The sequence below is a fragment of the Bos indicus x Bos taurus genome, chromosome 16, assembly GCF_003369695.1.
Source record: "Bos indicus x Bos taurus breed Angus x Brahman F1 hybrid chromosome 16, Bos_hybrid_MaternalHap_v2.0, whole genome shotgun sequence".
Taxonomy (NCBI): domain Eukaryota; kingdom Metazoa; phylum Chordata; class Mammalia; order Artiodactyla; family Bovidae; genus Bos; species Bos indicus x Bos taurus.
Genome location: NC_040091.1, coordinates 51,484,363 through 51,503,834, shown reverse-complemented (window position 1 = coordinate 51,503,834; position 19,472 = coordinate 51,484,363). Strand labels below are relative to the sequence as shown.

The 19,472-nt window shown below is 46.7% G+C and overlaps 1 protein-coding gene across 8 annotated transcripts in view; it reads left to right on the top strand.

Moving 5' to 3' along the window:
* Positions 1–19,472, top strand: part of FHAD1 (forkhead associated phosphopeptide binding domain 1) — a 165,429-nt gene that overhangs the window by 80,566 nt on the left and 65,391 nt on the right. For 7 of the 8 annotated variants that reach the window (XM_027565335.1, XM_027565336.1, XM_027565333.1 and 4 more), the window contains exons 8-14: positions 1,560–1,690; positions 3,605–3,694; positions 4,721–4,825; positions 8,911–9,018; positions 12,021–12,104; positions 12,854–13,006; positions 14,788–14,983. In XM_027565335.1, the coding sequence (XP_027421136.1) occupies positions 1,560–1,690; positions 3,605–3,694; positions 4,721–4,825; positions 8,911–9,018; positions 12,021–12,104; positions 12,854–13,006; positions 14,788–14,983 (867 nt within the window). The remainder of the gene's footprint in view (positions 1–1,559; positions 1,691–3,604; positions 3,695–4,720; positions 4,826–8,910; positions 9,019–12,020; positions 12,105–12,853; positions 13,007–14,787; positions 14,984–19,472) is intronic. The other variant, XM_027565334.1, reaches the window with a different exon arrangement.

The window sequence follows — 19,472 nt, the reverse complement described above, 5'->3', positions numbered from 1 at the left end:
GTTGTTGTTCAGTCACCAAGTTGTATCTGACTCTTCAAAACCCCATGGACTGCAGCGCACCAGGCTTCCCTGTCCTTCACCATCTCCTGGAGTTTGCCCAAGTTCATGTCCGTTGAAGCGGTGATACCATCCAACCATCTCAGCCTCTGTTGCTGCTGGGTGTGTCACTTAGCTATTGCATTACAGTGAGCATATAATGAGGCTCCAAGTCCACTGGAAGTGGAATCTTCCACCAGCTTGGAAAGTGAGCAACTTTCACTTTCACTTCCCACTTTTCTCCAAAGTGATAATTCAGTAACAGAGTAGTTATCTATTGCTGTATAGCAAGTTATCCCAAAATGTAACAGGTAAAACAACAGCTGGTATTTATTATCTCACCCAGTTTCTGCAGTACAGGAATTTGGGATGGAGGGGTGTGTAACTTAATTCTCTTGAATTGGAGTCAAGATGTCATCTGGGGCATCAGTCATGTCATTGAAAGCCTTATCGGAAGCGGGAGGAACCCCTTTCAGAGTTGCTGCCCATGTGGCTGTTGGCTGGAGGCCTCAGCCTCTTATCACACGTACTTCTCCCAAGGGCTGCTTGAGTGTCTTCACAACACGGAGGGTGGCTTCCCCCAGAGTGAGCGGTGCAAGAGAGAGCAAAGAGGAAGCCACAGTGTCTTTAATGACCCAGCCTGGGAGGTCACATTGCATCATTTCCGCAGCATCATGTGGGTTACCCATGTCAGTCCTATTCAGGGTGGGAGGGGCCACACAAGGGCATGGATTCCAGGAGGCAGGGATCATGGGGGCCATGCTGGAAACTGGCTGTCGTGAAACATAGTGAGTGCCATATAGGGGGGTGACAGAGGATGAGATGGTTGGTTGGCATCACTGACTCAGTGGACATGAGTTTGAGCAATCTCCAGGACATGGTGGAGGTCAGAGAAGCCTGGCATGCTGCAGTCCATGGCGTCGCAAAGAGTCAGACACGATTTAGTGACTGAACAACAACAACAAATATAAGTCACTTTATGTTCTTAGGACAGGCCATCTCACTTGACCCTTTCAATAACTCTGTGCAGGACATGCAGTGGGAGGTGAAATAACTTGTCCAAGACCGCCAAGCTAATAAGGGGTTAGGACAGGGCCAAACTCACATAAGTGTGAAGCTGGCCGCCCCGCCAAGAGTGCCCAGCAGTCCGCTCTGCCGCAAGTCTGCCTCCTGGGCTCTGGAGAAGAATTCCTGGACTTCACCTGTGCTGGGCCTTTGCTTCCCAAGCCCTGGGCATGGCCTCTCCTCTCGGCTCTGCCCAGCCTGTGCCCACCAGGGGCCCCCAAAGGCTTCTCCTCCCACTGGTGCTCGCTGACTGCCCCTCATTCTCCCTGACGCCTCAAACCATGTTCCATGGTCTCTGGTCTCATTCCCATTCTTGCTCTGGGATTCTTGGCAACAACCTCCGCAGTTCTAGGAATGCTGGCCCTGGGCTTGGAGGTTCTTGTCCGAAACTTGGCTAACAGCCGTGGTGATACCAGGAATCCTTCCTGCCCTTTTGACCTGTGATTTTTGTTTTGCAGAGATGGTGTCATCTTTGCAAAAGGATATGTTAGCAAAGGATGAGCAAGTTCAACAACTAAAACAGGAGGTGAATCAACTAAAAAGTGAGAACAAAGAAAAGGATCACCAGCTTGAAGCCCTCAACTCCAGAGTGAGTGTCGGGTCATCATCAAAGTGTAGCTTCGAAAAGCAGACACGGTGCAGTCAGGTGTCTGCAGAGAAGTCAACTTCTTGGCAGCTTTTAAAGTACAGTATGTGGCTCAGAATAGCATGATATATTTTCAAATGCAGCAAACATTTTTTAACCCCTATGATAAATAAACCCCAGGAACAAACACACTTATTAGCATATATTGCTACTGCACAGCTTAATGTAAAACAGAATAAAATATCTCTGTGAGCAAGGACAACCCACAGGGCTCCATCACGGTCCCAGCACCACTGGTTCTCATAACTGCCTTCAAATCAGAACGTTTGAAGATCCAGATGCAAACACACAAACTCTCATTTCTTCCCTAGACTTGGTAGGCAAGTGAAGAGTTTTTTAAATGGAACTTTATTTGCAAATCTTGCCTTCCATGCCAACTTTAGAATCCTGACTCTATAGGATAAGATTTCTCAGTATTTGTATAATGCATCTGTTCCTGCCAGTCAAGGTAAAACCTCATAGCTTTCATCTCAGGTCGTAACTCAGAGATTCCCAGCAGCTGTCTGATGGATTAGCCAGGGCTGCACAGGTGTGGGGTGGAAACATCCTGAGGTTCCAAGGAAAAGGCACGATACTGGTGCGTAGTACTACACCGAATATGGAACCAGCAAAAGGCACGAGCTTTGGAGTCAGACAGACCTGGGTCCAATCCCAGAGCTTTCTCTTACTGTAACTTATTTGGCCTTTATTTCCCTATCTGCGAAATGGGAGTGACAAAATCGTTTTCCAAGACACGGGAGCCTGGTTTTAGCAGTGCTCCTCTGCCTCTGCCTCAGTCAGCCGCCTGGGCAATGCCTCTGCCTTTGTTTCTGCCAAGCAGAGTGCCCTCCTAGGCATGTGCACTTGCTGTTTTAGGTGAGAGGACTGTGTGTGTATGTGTGTGTGTGTGTGTGTTGGGGACGGGGAGGGGTTGCAGAGCTGGTGCTTAGTAGAAGGAATATGCAAAGACAGCCCCTGCTTGGCTCTTCCACCTCCCACCTGCATCTATTTGCTTATGTCCCCGTTTCCCCTTCCTTACTGACCTTGGAGTGAGGTCACTTTTCCTCTGGGTTCTTCCAGTCTTGTTTCTATATATTACCTAGAAATCAAGCAGTCAGTTATTTTACAGTGAATTTACACTATGCATATTTTTTAAAATCATAAACACAATGACTTCCCCATGCTAATAAATCAACGCTTTATCGTTGGTCTTAAAAGCCACACACTTTCTCCTGGATGTACACAGTGTTATAAGGTGATCTCCTGTTATAAACAACACTTGTTTTTTTTTTTCCCACTGTTACTGACAGTTCTATGGAGAACATCCTTGAAGCTACAGATTCACTGATTTCTCTAATCATTGTCCTTAGGGTACATGTCTAAAGTGGGAATTTCTGGGTCGAAAGAAGGCACATCCATCCTTATGCTCTTAATGTCTGTTGCCAAAATGCCCTCGGAAAAGGCAGCTCTGTTTACCACTTTGTGACCAACAGGGCAGTCGTGTCTTTGAGATGGAACCTGCACGAAAGCACTAAGATCCACCCAAACTCACTGGCCCTCCCTCACCACTCTCGATGCTCACTGAGTGAAAGCGGCTCAATTCCTCCACTAAGTACCAGCCTCTGCGAGTCTGGACTCTCCCTGTGGTGCAGTTGGCTGGCTTTTGAAGGGCAATTTAGACACTTTATTTGTCAAAACTCACAAGAGGGGTGAACCAGGAACAACCACAGGATCCCCGTGCTTCCATCACACAGACGGTCTGGCCTCTGATGATGCAGGGTGTGATGGAGTTAAACAGCAGAAGACAGTCTTGGGCACGCACATAGGGACTTAGGGCCCCCAGTCAAGCCCACGTGACCTGGTTATTTTTCTCCCCAGTGCTCAGTGCTGAAAGAAGAGTTAAAGAAGGAAGATGCCCAGAAGGAGAACCTGGAGGCCCAAGAGAAAGAACTAAAACTCTACAAAACTGTGCGTTGAAGCTCCTCACCCCTGGGTGTCCATGGAAAGCCTAGACTTTGACCTTCAGGGCTTTGGAGGGGTTCCTTGGCCCCTTAGCTAGTACAAACTCTGGGGCTTTATGGGTGTCTATTAATGTAATTAATGTAATTCTTTGATTTGCTTGCCTCAAAGAGATGGGTAGAAAACCTTGGAAAACATACTCTCCTAGGATTTCATGGACAGTTGGCTCTAGGCCCCTTATCAGCCCCTGGAACTGGGCTAGAGTTGGGCTGGAGACTGGGACAAAAGGTGGCCCAGTGGCCACTAGATGCTACTAGAAATTCACCATGGTGCCTACCCCTGGACTTGTGATGCCCAAACTTTCATGATCTACTGTCTAAAGTTTTATCACAGCCATGGGCTCTGTTATTAACATGAAACGCCTCCTTAAGTATTGTTTCTTAAATATTGATGCATTCAGTTTTACATCAGTTCATAAAAACAAAATAAAATGCAGATGTATCATTGGCTTTGTATGGAAGGTGAATATAAAAATTAGTACAATGAAAAGATGAGCACTAAATGTGAATGTTCACCCTCCGCGCCAGTCAAGTCCTCGAGAACATCACTAAGCATGTATTTTCCATCTGTCGAGGCCATTTTCTTCTCTCAGGGGCACTGCTATTCTCTGTCTCAAATGGGAACAAAAAGAAAAAGCTCATTGTTCTTTTCTTCCAAGCTCTGCCCATGGTGTCTTCCAAATAACCCCTATTTAGACTGAACTCAAAATATATTCCAAGGAAGGAGAATCTAATGAGTGAATGTGTCCCTTGTACTGTTGAATCCAGAATCCATGCTGATCTTCAAAGGAAACTCAAATTTTCCCTCACCCTGCACTTTCAATGCATCTGTTGAAAGAAACCCTACTTTGCTTTAAAGATGTAGAAGCATCTCCCAAGGGAAAGAATTAACCTGATCTCAGACTAGGTTTCCACCTTAACGAACTGGGTGAGGTGAGTTACGAAGTTGACTTCCCTGCTGTTGACACTTTCTTAGCAAATCCACGGCATGGAGAAAGAAGTGAGAAAGCTCAGGGAGGAGTTGAAGAGGAGCAGTACGGAGCAGAGCCTGATCTCTAAGACGCTTCGGGAAAAGAGCAAGGTATGGCAGGGATGGGTCGTCTTGGCAACCGCTCCAGGCTGGGTCTGCCAGACTCCAAAGTTCCCGTGTGTAACCATGACCCACTGCCTTCAATCATGAAATTACCCAGGAAAGAATTGATCCATTAAATCAAGCTTGTCAGTGATGTTGTTCCAGCTTAAATACTCTTATTGATTTGTGTGTGTGTGTGTCTTTGTGTTCTATCAGTCATTGGGAATTTTTTTTTTTTTTAATCTCATCATGATTGTAGATTTGTGTTTCTTCTTTTAATATTGACAAATTTTGCTTTATATATTGTGAGGTTGTATTACTATGTGCATATAAATTTAGAATTCTAATACTTCCAGTAGAACAAGACTTTTGATCATCATAAAATGTCCCTTTTTTTTTTAGTGTCTCTTTTCATCTCTAGTAGTGTTTTCCCTTAACATCATCTTTGTCGTGTAGCACCATCACTGGCTTGCTGTTGGTTAGAGTTTCCATAGCATATTTTTTTCATACTTTCTCTGTTAATTTTTTAAAATTTTATTTATTTGTTTCTTTTTGGCTGTGCTGGGCCTTCATTACTGCACATAGGCTTCCTCTAGATGTGGTGAGCAGGGACTGCTCTCTAGTCGCGGGGCACCGGCTTCTCATTGCAGTGGCTTCTTGTGTGGAGCATGGGCTTTGGGCTGCAAGGGCTCAGCAGTTGTGGCTCATGGGCTTAGTTGCCCCGTGGCATGTGGACTGTCCCGGGACCAGGGATCAAACCCATGTCCTCTGCTTTGGCAGATGGATTCTTAACCACTGGACCACCAGGGAAGTCCTCTCTGTCAATTTTTAAGTTTTAGACATATAGCTTCCAAATAGCATATCATTTTTACAAAACCCAGTTTGACAGTCTTTTACTTTCAGTCCGTTTATGTTATCTAATCACTCATACACTGGGATTTAAATCTACTGTCTTGCCCAGTGCCAGTTGTACTCTCTGTAACTATATTGCTTTTTCTCTCCTTTCTTGCCTCCTTTTGAGTTGATGGTTTTCTGTCATTCCACCTTCCCCCTCTATTAGCTTGGAAACATTTCACTTTTTTACTATCCTTTTAACCATAGTAAGACAATAGCATTTTATCCTTGACTTGCAAAGATCTCACATTAATTAAGTTTTTCACGCTTCTTGCTCTCTTAGTGGTCATCCTAAAGATTACAACGTGCATTCTTTTTTAATTAATGAACGTATTTCTTTGGCTGGGCTGGGTTTTAGTTGCAGATCGTCACTGTGGCACGTTCGATCTTCAGTTGCAGCATGCAAACTCTCCATTTGTGGCATGTGGAATCTAGTTCCCTGACCAGGAATTGAACCTGGGCCCTTGGCATTGGGAGCGCAGAGTCTTAGCCACTGGACCACCACAGAAGTACTTACAATGTACATTCTTAACTTACCAAGATGTAGTATTAGTTGATAATTATGCCCTTCTCCTTGACAATGTAGTGAATTTAGAACACCCTGACTTCACTTAACCCCTCCAAATTTGTAAGTCATTGCTGTCATTTTCTAAACTCCTCTCTATAGTTATTAATAAAGCCCCCAAAGATATTATTGGCATTTTTATATAGTCAGTATCATATGCACACGTTACTCTTACTGTTGCTTGTCTTTTCTGCATCTCTGATCATCCATCTGCATTCATTTTTCTTGTCTCTGAAGAATACCCTTTAGTGTTTTCCTTCACTGTAGCTCTGTTGATGACAGTCGCAGATGTGTCTGTGTGTCTATCTTGAAATGATATTTAACCTTCATTCTTAAAACACATTTGACTGCCTATTGAATTCTACAATAGCAGTTCTTTTCTTTCAGCACATTAGAAACAGCATTAGGTATGTCACTGCTGTTTTTTGGCTCCTGTTATTTCTATTTAGAAGTCATCTGTAAGCCTTATTGATGCACCTTTGCAAAACCTGTCTTTTTCTCTGGCTGCTTTTAAGATTTCCTTTTCCCTGGATTTCCAGCAGTCTTATTATGATTTATCTAGGTGTGGATTCATTTTTCTTTGCCTTGTTCAGAGCTCATCAGGGCTTCTTGAATCCCTGGCTTGGTGTTTTGTGCTAGTTCTGGCACTCAGGCTCTATTGCACACAGGCAGCGGGGCGCTACCAGGGCCTCCGAACAGAGAACCAGTATGTGACATTCGCAGCTAATAATGGTGAAAATAATAGCTGCAGTTTCTCATGGACTGGGCATCACCACCAAACATTTCATCTCTTTTCCCTCTTCACAACAGCGCCATGACCTAGAGATCATCCTCCCCATTTTACAGATGAGAAAGTCAAGACCACTTGTTAACTAGCAGTGTAACTAGCCCAGTCGCATAGTTTTGGCTGACTCCAGGTTGGTCTGACTCCAATCACTATTGTGTAGCCAACAGCCACGTGCTACTGTTCACACTGATATTAATCAAAATTAAATACACTTTGAAATTCATTTCCTCGATCACACCAGCCCGTGTTTCGAGCGCTGGATCACCAGATGTGGTTTGTGGCTGCTGTATTAGATGATACAGAGTCAGAGCATCTGTATTGTTGTAGAAAGTTCTGTAGGTCAGAGCTGCCCTACAGCTGGCTAACCCTCACAGTACCGCAAGGCGCTAAACTAGAGGCGAGGAGGCCAGCTGCCACAGCCCAGCATGTCACCTGAGAGGGGTGGAGGACAGGCGTGGAGAGCACCAGGCATGATGGAGGGAGCAGGGCAGCCCCTGAAGTTGCCTGAGGCTCAGGAGTGGGAATGGGGGGCTGTTCGTGGAGAATACAGATAAGGGCAGAGTCCAGAGTTGGACTTGGCTTCTGTGGTGTATGGAAATGCAGCTGAAATACAAGTCAGAGCATGTTTAGATCTGGAAGGAAACTAAGGCCCCAGAGAGGTGGCTTTTCCAAGGTACCAGAGCTGGGTAGTCGCTCTACCTCTGCATACTCTACTCAGAGGAAAGCTCCAAAGAGCTCTTCTGGGTCTTTTATTACATCTCTGTGATCCCCCTTGTCAGATCCCTAATCAACACGGCCCATGGGATTTGTTTCAGCACAAAGTCTTTCCATTTATTTATGAGCATTTGCCTGGTTTCCTGTTGGTGCCAGAGCCCTGGGCTCAGTAGGTATGTCCCTGAAATGACTAGGTGTGTCCCTGAAAGGAGCAGCTGCAAGGCCCACACTTGCCAGCAGATGGTAGCATCAGGCACTCCCAGGCTCACCTCAGCTTGCCCCGTTACCCAAGCAAGGGAGGATTAGACAAGCAAGCTTCTGCACTTCAAACGCTTTCTTTTGCAGGCTGCGATTCTTAATAGACGTTGCTGAGCAAGCCTCTAGAGAAGTTTCCACCAGTGGGTGTGCTCAAAGTGGTGATGACAAATAGTTATGATGATAAACCCAGTAATAACACTGACCAAAGACCTTTCGTGGAGTCTTAGAAGGAGGCTTCATGGCAGATATTCCCGTTCACCTTTTAAAAAATATATTTATTTTTTTGGTTGCACAAGATCTTAATTGCTGTACGTGGGATCCTCTATCTTCATTGCAGCATGTGGGATCTAGGTCCCTGACCAGGGATCAAACCTGGATGCCCTCCATTGAGAGCAAGGAGACTTAGCCACTGGACCACCAGGAAATTCCCCACCCACCTTTTATAGGTCACACCAATATTTACCACACTCACAGACCTGTAAGCACTATTCCAAATATTTTGAATTCCCACAATAACTCTGTGCTGCAGTACAGGTACCATCATCCCCATTTGACAGATGAGAACACTGAGTCACGGAGCAGTGAAATCACTTTCCCAGGGTCACACATCTTGCTAGGGACCGAGCTGGGATTGGAGTCTGTGATAGGACATAGTCGAGCCCAGGGTGCAGAGCTCAGCCCCTTCCCTTAAGGGGTATCTCCCTGTGAGTTTATCTCCACCCTGTGTATGCCCATGACCCCTGCCACGGGGCCGCAGCTGTCCCTACCCCTCAAGGACTCCCCCACTGCCATTAGCACCACCCCACCCAGAAGAGTTCCCCCAGAGGGCATGATGATCACATTAGCAGCAAGCCCATGCTTTCATCATCCTTTCAGGTTGAAGAGAAGCTTCAGGAGGATTCCAGAAGGAAATTGCTTCAGCTGCAAGAAATGGGGAACAGAGAAAACCTCATTAAAGCCAATTTGGAAAGGGCAGTAGGTCAGGTAGGCGTGCTGCCAAGCCCCTTCATGGCCCACCGCTCTCCACGGAGCCCTGCGCCCAAGCGGCCGGCAGGGATGAGTGAGGAGGAGGACGGCCTGGTTTAATTTCACCCACTTATCCCCGAGGGCAGGGCTCTGTGTGGCTCCCGAGTCCCAGTGGATGTCGCTAAAAAGGCTTTTCCTGCTGGGAAGCTGCCCACACCAGTGTTTGCCATCACCTGAGACCCTGACCAACCAGCCAGTCCCAGGTCAAGGCCCACCCCAGTGAACCAGTGGTGCGGGTCCCTCCTAGGGAGGGTTTGAGCCTTTCAACCGCAGTGGCGTTTCTAGCACTTTCTCCTTCACATTTTTTTGTCTTGACATGTACAGCGAGCGATCTTTCTTCCTCTGGGTCTCCAGACGCTCTAGTCGGTATCCACAGGGGATGCCACTTTTCTGTTTGTTTTTGTTTTGTTCTGTTTTGTTTGGCCAAGCCACGTGGCTTGCAGGATCTTAGTTCCCCAACCAGTGATCAAACCCGTGCCCCCTGCAGTGGAAGCGCAGAGTCTTAACCCCTGAACCACTAGGGAAGTCCCGCCACTTTTCTTAATGAAGTATTAATAATATGCAGGTCAAGAAGCAACAGTTAGAACTGGACAGGGAACAACAGACTGGTTCCAAATCGGAAAAGGAGTACACCAAGGCTGTATATTGTCACCCTGCTATTTAACTTATATGCAGAGTACATCATGTGAAATGCTGGGCTGGATGAAGCATAAGCGGGAATCAAGATTGCCCAGAGAAATATCAATAACCTCAGATATGCACATTAACACCACCCTTATGGCAGAAATCAAAGAAGAACTAAAGAGATGAAAGTGAAAGAGGAGAGTGAAAAAGTTGGCTTAAAACTCAACATTCAGAAAACGAAGATCATGGCATCTGATCCCATCACTTCATGGCAAATAGGAAAACAATGGAAACAGTGAGAGACTTTTTCTGGGCAGATAAGTCCACCTCGTCACTCACTGGATTCTCAGAAGGGTCTGTAAACTACCCAGAAAGGTTAAGAACCACAGTCCTTAAAGGAGCACTCCAGCCCACCCAGCCCAGCTCCCGAAGCCCTTCCATGTGGTGGCATGCAAGCCTGAACCAGCAGTATGACCGGGCACTGTCCCCCACGCTGAACTCCAGAAGCACCCACAGGTTAAATGATGACGATAGTGCCTCCTGGCAGGTATTAAAGCCTCTTCAACAAACATCCACAGCATCACCCCCGGTGTCCCCTCTCTGCAGGGCACTGACCCTTAGCAAGGGAGAGAGCCCGCCACTCTGGGCGTCCCTTGGTGCACCTGGGCTACCCCTGCCCCTGCCAGCGCTCTGCACCCCCAGCACACACCCACCTTGAGGGCATGATCTGTGCTGCTTGCCAGGAGCCTGGTCATGCCTCCAGCCAGAGCTCATTCAGGAAGACCCTTAGAGACACAGAGATTCCTCCAGGACTTGAGAGAGTAAGGATGAGGCCTCTCTGTGCTGCCCTGGCTTTCCCATGTCACCCTCTTATCCACAGCCAGCTCCCTGCCTGAGGTCATGCCCTTCCCCAGGCAAGTGACTCCAGGACTGACTCCTGTTGTCCAGCAGGACCTATCCCTCCACTCAGAGCAGTCCCATAGTGTGCCTCTGGTGGTGATGCGGGCCATCGCCCATGGGGCCCTACCTACATAACCTCTTCCTTGGGCAAGTTAGGACCCTCCCCTTGGTCATGAAACCAACAGACGGCCCAGAATCCCTCAGATCACCCAGCTGGCTCCCGGCAAGCTGACTGCAGAGCTGTCTTTAGGAGAGTCATAATTCCTCTCCTTGGCTTTTCAGAACTTCCTGGTGTGCAGCAAACTCCTGTGTCTTGGGACCCATTGACATTCACATTGATTCCCCAGCTGTTACGGTCCTTCAGCTTTCCTTAGAGTCTTTCGTGACCACGTTTTTGCCCGTGAGCCAAAAACCCAAGCCAAGGGCCATCAAGTTGGTAAACTTCCAGAGAGGGTTGGGCTTGTTTGCCTCTCAGGTCTCTCATGAACCTGAAACACCTTGAACTTGTCATTCTAGAAGCCCTGATTCTAATGTAACTGTATTCTTTCATCAACTGTAATCTGAAGACACCAGAAGCAGGGAGATAGTCAATAAAAGCTGGCCGAACTGAAGGCGAGGACTTTGAACACCTGCCAAGTCAGTCATTTCTGTTACAAGCATTCAATGAACACTTATTGAGTGCCTGCTGGGTGCCAGGCTCCGGGGACCCTGAGGGGAATACAGCAGGCGTCATCTTCAGGACACAAGACCTAAGGCACAAAATGGCAGCAGGCTGCTCATCCTTCTCTCCCTGGGCACCCTGGCTGATTACACAGTTTACTCGGGCTGACAGCCTCAATATTTATCTCACAGCCTGGTGCCAGCGTATCAATTATGGAAGACCGCTCCCGGCCCCAGACTTCCCACTGGATAATTGGCAGTGAGTGGCTCTTCTGAGGGCCTGAGACGTATGTGAGCTGCCCACACGCATCCGCTGGGTTAGGCGGGCATGCCTGAAAAGTCATTAAAACCTACTGTCCCCCTCTCTTGTGTGGGCACTGCCCCTTCCGGTGAGAGGTGAAGGTGTTAATAATCCGTTTGCGGCGTGCTTAGTCACTTGGTCGTGACCAACTCTTTGCAGCCCCATGGAGTGTAGCCTGCAGGCTCCCCCATCCGTGCAATTTTTCAGGCAAGAGTACTAGATTGGGTTGCCATTTCCTACTCCAAGGGATCTTCCCGACCCAGGAGTCATACCCACATCTCTTGTGGCTCCTGCATTGGCAGGCGGATTCTTTACCACTAGGACCACCTAGGAAGCCCCGAACATAGTGACCATTAATGGTGTGCAGAGCCTTCTAACTGATTTCTCCCAGACCCAGCAGTGGAAGTGACTCCTGAAGCCCTGTAGCTGCAGCTGCACCACTCATTCCATCACCTTCCCTTTCTTTGTGCTGCAGCTGGAGCATTTCAGAAGTCAGGTCATCAAGGCCACCTATGGACGAACGAAGCCGTTCCAGGACAAGCCCGTCTCTGATCAGCAGGTTTGTCCCTCTTCCCCACTTTCTTCCTCAGGGACCCAGGACTCCAGACACTGAGAGCATATGTTTCTGTTTTTTGTTGGTGGCGCATATTTTTCACACTGTTGCTACACCATGAAGATTTGTTTCGATATTTTGGGATTTCCTGGCTTTTAGAGTAAAAGCCAGTGAAACTCCCTTGAAGTGTTTCTGTGAAAATCAAATGGAACCACCCAGGCCTGTGTCTGGTCTCCAGGCCTGCATGGTCCACCTCCGTTAGTCCCACGAGGAAAGAGCCTCGCCATAGGGCAGGCGTCCTGGCTCGTTCCTCCTGAAGAGGGCAGCCAGCAGCGAGGCTGTGCCTCTGGCATAAGGACTGACTTGTTATTCTTCCGTTTGTCCCCTCCAACCCTGTGTCGGCACGCGGGTGAAAAATTCACACCATGGACTGCTCTCAGATAGCCTAGCCTTCTCTTTCGGGCCCCACAGCATCAGGCTCAGTGTGATGAATCACTCTCAGAGTTCCGAAGAATCTAGAACACACGCGGGGCCACATGACAAGCCTTTGGCTCTTAAAAATCATCTCTGATCCCGGGGAACGTGCCCTTGTTGGTGACAGAGCCGACATTCCCTCCAGAGCCATCACCCAAACATGCCAGGACCTCCCTCCTCAACCCTGCGGAGATGGGAGCTCAAGCCCATGCCCTCCCCCAACCCAGGGCCCCTCCTGCAGAGCCACCCTGCGATGTCAGTCTTTTTTCTCCCCCCACTAGTTAATAGAGAAGATCACCCAGGTCACTGAGGACAACATCAACTTCCAGCAGAAAAAGTGGACCCTGCCGAAGGAGAGCCAGCTCGGCCTCTGCCGACACGAGGAGGTCACAGACAGCGTTGAGAGGCTGAAGAAGGCCTTAGACAGTTGCCAGGTGCCCTCCTCCGCTTCTCACCCGTGCCCCCGTGGCTCACGTGCTCCTTGTTCAGGAGATCGTCCGGCTCTGCTTTTCTGCCCACCTTCTCTCTTGCTGGAGAGATCTGTTTGAGGTAGAAAACAAAGGACCTCAAAAACTGCCCCCCGGGTGAACTTGGTGTGGCCAAGAAAAAGCTGCCTGACGCTCCCCTTTGGGAGGCCCCTGGACCTCAGGGGAAGAAATGTTGTTCAGTCACTCAGTCGTGTCTGACTCTTTTCGACCCCGTGGACTGCAGCACGCCAGACTTCGCTGTCCTTCACCGTCTCCTGAAGTTTGTTCAAACTCATGTCCATTAAGTCAGTGATGCCATCCAACCGTCTCATCCTCTGTTGCCCCCTTCTCCTCTCGCCCTCAAAATAGCCCTGGGTTATTTCCAGAGAAACCAAGAAAACATCCTGCTCTTTATTTTCATTTTTCTTTTTTGTCCCAGCAATGGAAAGGCTGCTCTTAACCTAGTCGCCTTTGACTCTGGAGGAGATAAGACTGGTTCTGACCGACCACCACCCCCCACCTCCCAGCCCCCACCTGGAGAACCAGCTTTATCAGAGCAGGCAGCTGCTTCTGCTTTCTCTGGAAATAAGCAGCTGCTATTTGGGGAGTCTGTCTGAATGTTGGCTTGTCAGCACTCTTTCAAGTCAGGAAATCGGACTTTCTGACCAGCTTATGTGTTGATCTCAGCAGGAATTTTGTAGCCAAATTTGGTTCTTGTTTCAGCCAAATTGTCCTTGGCAATTTGGCTTTGGAATTGCCTGCACCTAAACACGGGATCTCTTCCTTTTTCTGTTTTTTTTTTTTTTTTTTTCTAATTTATTTTATTTATTTTGTTTATTGGCCGTACCAGAGATTATTTGCAGCATGTGGGACCTTCAATCTTCATTGCTGCATACGGGATTTTTTAGTTGTGGCACATGGGATCTAGTTCCCTGGCCAAGGATCAAACCCGAGCCCACTGTATTGGGAACACGGAGTCTTCACCACTGGACCACCAGGGAAGTCCCTTTTTTTGCTTTTTATTTTATATTGGGATATAGCCGATTATATCTTGGGCTTCCCTTATGGCTCAGCTCGTAAAGAATCCGCCTGGAATGTGGGAGACCTGGGTTCAATCCCTGGGTTGGGATAATCCACTGGAGAAGGGAAAGGCTACCCACTCCAGTATTCTGGCCTGGAGAATTCCATGGACTGTATAGTCCTTGGGGTCGCAAAGAGTCGGACACGACTGAGCGCCTTTCACTTTCACTTTCATAGCCAATTAACACACTGTGTTGTGGTAGTTTCAGGTGAACAGCGAAGCGACTCAGCCATCCATATACATGCATCCATTCTCCCCCAAACTCCCCTCCCATCCAGGCTGCCACATAACTTTGAGAGAGTTCCATGTGCTGTACAGTAGATACTTGTTGGTTATCCATTTTAAATATAGCAGTATGTGCATGTCCATCCCCAACTCCCTAACTATCCCTTCCCTCCATAAGGGGTTGCTATCCCCCTAGCAACCATAAATTCATTCCCTAAGTCTGTAAACACAGGGTCTCTTTGACCATCAAAAGTCCCAATTAAAGTGCACACAAAATAAAAGCTGCCCCCTCGTCCCCCCACTCTAAAAGGCAACTAGAAGTGGTCCATCCCACTTCCTGCTTCAAGAACACATCAAGAACCCCGCTCTCTGCAGGTCACGGCGGCCGGGTGCTATTTCTGGCAACGGTGGCCTGGCTCCTCACGACCTCATCTCTTTCCAGGCTTGCATGAAGATGTCGTGCTGCAGCAACGACCTGAGGAAGGAGGTCAGCCTCCTGCAGCACCTGCAGGTGAGCCCACCTGTCTCGGGGCTCCAGAAGGTGTCACTGGACATCCTGCGCCTGTCGCTGTCCTGGCTGGAGGAGACCGAGCACCTCCTCCAAGACGTGGGCATCCAGTTCTCCAGCTCCAACAAAGGTAACGGCAGCCTTCTTCTCCTGTAGTTGCATGACTGAAATGTCGCGTCACATCTGATCACGATGGGACATCTGTTGAGGGAGGCTTCTTGTTGGGTGTGCAGCCAAGCGTTCCCTTCTCCAGACTTAACTTCGTTTCACCACTTGAGAAGTGATGTTCCAGGAAAAGAGTATACACAAGTGAGACATGACTGCTGGAGAAAAACGAGATGTAACAGAGGCAATAGGAAGAAGCAAAATTATGCCAAATCTTCTCTCTTAGAAGTTACCACATACATATAAAAATACACTGTTTTTAGAGCAGTTTTGGTTTCACAGCAAAATTGAGAGGATGATATGGAGATTTCCGAGGTACCCTCCATCGCCACTCATGCCCAGCCCCCCAGTTATCAACATCAGCACCAGAGAAGCACAACTGTTACAGCTGATGAACCTACATGGACACATCGTAATCACCCAAAGCCCATGGTTTACATTGAAAAGAAAAGTCAGAGTTGCTCAGTCGTGACCGACTCTGTGAACCCATGGACTATACAGTCCATGGAATTTTCCAGGCCAGCATACTGGAGTGGGTAGCCTTTCCCTTCTCCAGGGGATCTTCCCAACCCAGGGATTGAACCTAGGTCTCCCACATTGTTGGGGTGGGGGATTCTTTACCAGCTGAGCCACAAGGGAAACCCAAGAATACTGGAGTGGGTAGCCTATTCCTTCTCCAACAGATCTTCCCCACCCAGGAATCGAACCAGAGTCTCCTGCGTTGCAGGTGGATTCTTAACTAACTGAGCTATCAGGGAAGCGATCAGGTTTACTTTGGGGTTCACTCCTTTTAATTTTAATTTTACTGGAGTGTAGTTGATCTGAAGTGTTGTGTAGGGTTTACTCTTGTACATTCTATGGATTTGAGCTTGGACAAATGTGTGATAACATGTAGCTACCATTATAATATCATACGGAATAGTCTCATTGCCCTGAAAATCCTCTGTGCTTCCTCCCCGACCTCCAGTCCCTGGCAACCACAGATCTTTTTTATTGTCACCATGGTTTTTTGCCTTTTCTAAAATATCATATAGTTGGGATCATACAATCTTTCAGATTAGTTTCTTTTACTTAGTAATATGCATTTAAGTTTCCTCTAAGTTTTTTCATGGCTTGACAGCTCTTTTTTTAGTGCCAAACAATATTCCATTGCTTCCCAAGTAGCGCAGTGGTAAAGAACCCTCCTGCCAATGCAGGAGACGCAGGAATCAAGGGTTTGATCCGAGGGTCAGGAAGATCCCCTGGAGTAGGAAATGGCAACCCACTCCACTCCAGTGTTCTTACCTGGAAAATTCCATAGACAGAAGAGCCTGGCAGGCTGCAGCCAAGAGGTTGACTGAGTGACTAAGCACTGAGCAATGTTCCATTATGTACTCACCTACTGAAGGACATCCTGGTTGTTTCCAAGTTTGGGCAATTATGAATAAAGCTGCCATAAATATCCATGTGCAGGTTTGTGTGTGGGCGTGTTTTCAACTCCTTTGAGGAAATACCAAGGTTGTAGTTGCTGGATCATGTGGTTAGAGTACATTTAGTTCTTAATGAAACCACAAAGCTCTCTTCCAAAGTGACTGTATTTTGCATTCCCACCAACAATGAGTGAGAGTTCCTGTTGCCTCACAGCCTTGCCAGTATTTGATATTGTCAACACTGTCATATTCTTTGTGTAACTTCCAAGGCATTTTCCCATGGAAAGAGCTATGTGAGTCTAGGCAAGTTATTCCCCTCTCTGTGCCTCAGTTTCCTTATCTGTAAAATGGGGATAATAGGGTATACTCACTCCATAGGATTCTTATGAGGATTAAAATGCATTAATATATCTAAAGTATTTAAAAAGAGTACCTATCATAGAATAGGTTCTACCTGTAAATGTTTATTGATTTATTAACTTTACAAAAAAATAACGTCATACCCAGTTTTCTTTAGTTTTGTTCCTAACAGTACATCAGGAACACCCTTCCATGTCAATACACACATCATTGCTGTCGCTGATGATAAGGAATCCCACTATGTAGGATGTACCATAATTTATTTAGCCAGTTCTCTATCTTGGGCCTTTAAGTTGTTTCCAATTTTTCACACACAGAAATGATGCTGACATAAATATTGTTCACCTTATCTTTATCATCTGAGATGTGGAAGGATATGAACCACTTTCACTCAGCAAAGATTTATTACAGGTCTACTAGATACCAGGCACCATGCTGGGCAGAGATATAATGGGGCCAAAAACAGGTAGAATCTAGATCTTGGCTATAAAACTCCTCCTTCTTTACTGTGAATCTGAACTCTTTCATAATAAAATATTGCTGAGACAACAGGCTCTATCCCAGCCCTTGTAGATTTTATGGTCTCAGGAAAGGATAGGATCTTCAGTTCAGTTGCTCAGTCATGTCCAACTCTTTGCAACCCCGTAGACTGCAGCACGCCAGGCTTCCCTGTCCATCACCAACTCCCAGAGCTTACTCAAACTCATGTCCATCCAGTCGGTGATGCCGTCCAACCATTTCATCCTCTGTCATCCCCTTCTCCTCCCACATTCAATCTTTCCCAGCATCAGGGTCTTTTCAAATGAGTCAGTTCTTTGCATCAGGTGGCCAAAGTATTAGAGCTTCATCTTCAGCATCAGTCCTTCCAATGAATATTCAGGACTGATTTCCTTTAGGATGGACTGGTTGGATCTCCTTGCAGTCCAAGGGACTCTCAAGAGTCTTCTCCAACACCACAGTTGAAAAGCATCAGTTCTTCAGCACTGAGCTCTCTTTATGGTCCAACTCTCACATCCATACATGACTACTGGAAAAACCATAGCTTTGACAGGATGGACGTTTGTTGGCAAAATAATGTCTCTGCTTTTGAATATGCTGTCCAGGTTCGTCACAGATTTCCTTCCAAGGAGCAAGCATCTTTTAATTTCATGGTTGCAGTCATCATCTGCAGTGATTTTGGAGCCCAAGAAAATAAAGTTTGTCACTGTTTCCATTATTTCCCCATTTATTTGCCATGAAGTGATGGGACCAGATGCCATGATCTTCATTTTCTGAATGTTGAGTTTTAAGGCAGCTTTTTCACTCTCCTCTTTCACTTTCATCAAGAGGCTCTTTAGTTCCTCTTCGCTTTCTCCCATAGGATGGTGTCATCTGCATATATGAGGTTATTGATATTTCTCCTGGCAATCTTGATTCCAGCTTGAGCTTCATACAGCCTGGCATTTCACATGATATACTCTGCATGTAAGTTAAATAAGCAGGGTGACAATATACAGCCTTAAAGTACTCCTTTCCCAATTTGGAACCAGTCTGTTGTTCCATGTACAGTTCTAACTGTTGCTTCTTGACCTCCATTCAGATTTCTCAGGAAGCAGGTAAGGTGGCCTGGTATTCCCATCTCTTGAAGAATTTTCCAGTTTATTGTGATCCACACAGTCAAAGGCTTTGGCATAGTCAATAAAGCAGAAGTAGATGTGTTTCTGGAACTCTCTCACTTTTTTGATGATCCAGCGGATATTGGCAATTTGATCTCTGGTTCCTCTGCCTTTTCTAAATCCAGCTTGACTATCTGGAAGTTCATGGTTCACATACTCTTGAAGCCTGGCTTGGAGAATTTTGAGCATTACTTTACTAGCGTGTGAGATGAGTGCAATTGTGCCATAGTTTGAACATTCTTTGACATTGCCCTTCTATGGGATTGGAATGAAAACTGACCTTTTCCAGTCCTATGGCCACTGCTGAGTTTTCCAAATTTGCTGGCATGTTGAGTGCAGCACTTTCACAGCATCATCTTTTAGGATTTGAAATAGCTCTACTGGAGTTCCATCACCTCCACTAGCTTTGTTCATAGTGATGCCTCCTAAGCCTCAATTGACTTCACTTTCCAGGATGTCTGGCTCTAGGTGAGTGATCACAGCATCGTGATTATCTGAGTCATAAAGATCTTTTTTGTATAGTTCTTCTGGGTATTCTTGCCACCTCTTCTTAATATCTTTTGCTTCTGTTAGGTCCATACCATTTCTGTCCTTTATTGTCCCCATCTTTGCATGAAATGTTCCCTTAATATCTCTAATTTTCTTGAAGAGATCTCTAGTCTTCCCCATTCTATGTTTTCCTCTATTTCTTTGCATTGATCACTGAGGAAGACTTTCTTATCTCTCTGTGCTATTCTTTGGAACTCTGAATTCAGATGGGTATATCTTTCCTTTTTTCATTTGCCTTTCACTCCTCTTCTTTTCTCAACTGTTTGTAAGGCCTCCTTATACAACCATTTTGCCTTTTTGCATTTCTTTTTCTTGGGGGTGGTCTTGACCACTGCCTTCTGTACAATGTCACGAACCTCCATCCATAGTTCTTCAGGCACTCTTGTCTATCAGATCCAATCCCTTGACTCTATTTTCTCACTTCCACTGTGTAATCGTAAGGGATTTGATTTAGGTCATACCTGAATGGTCTAGTGGTTTT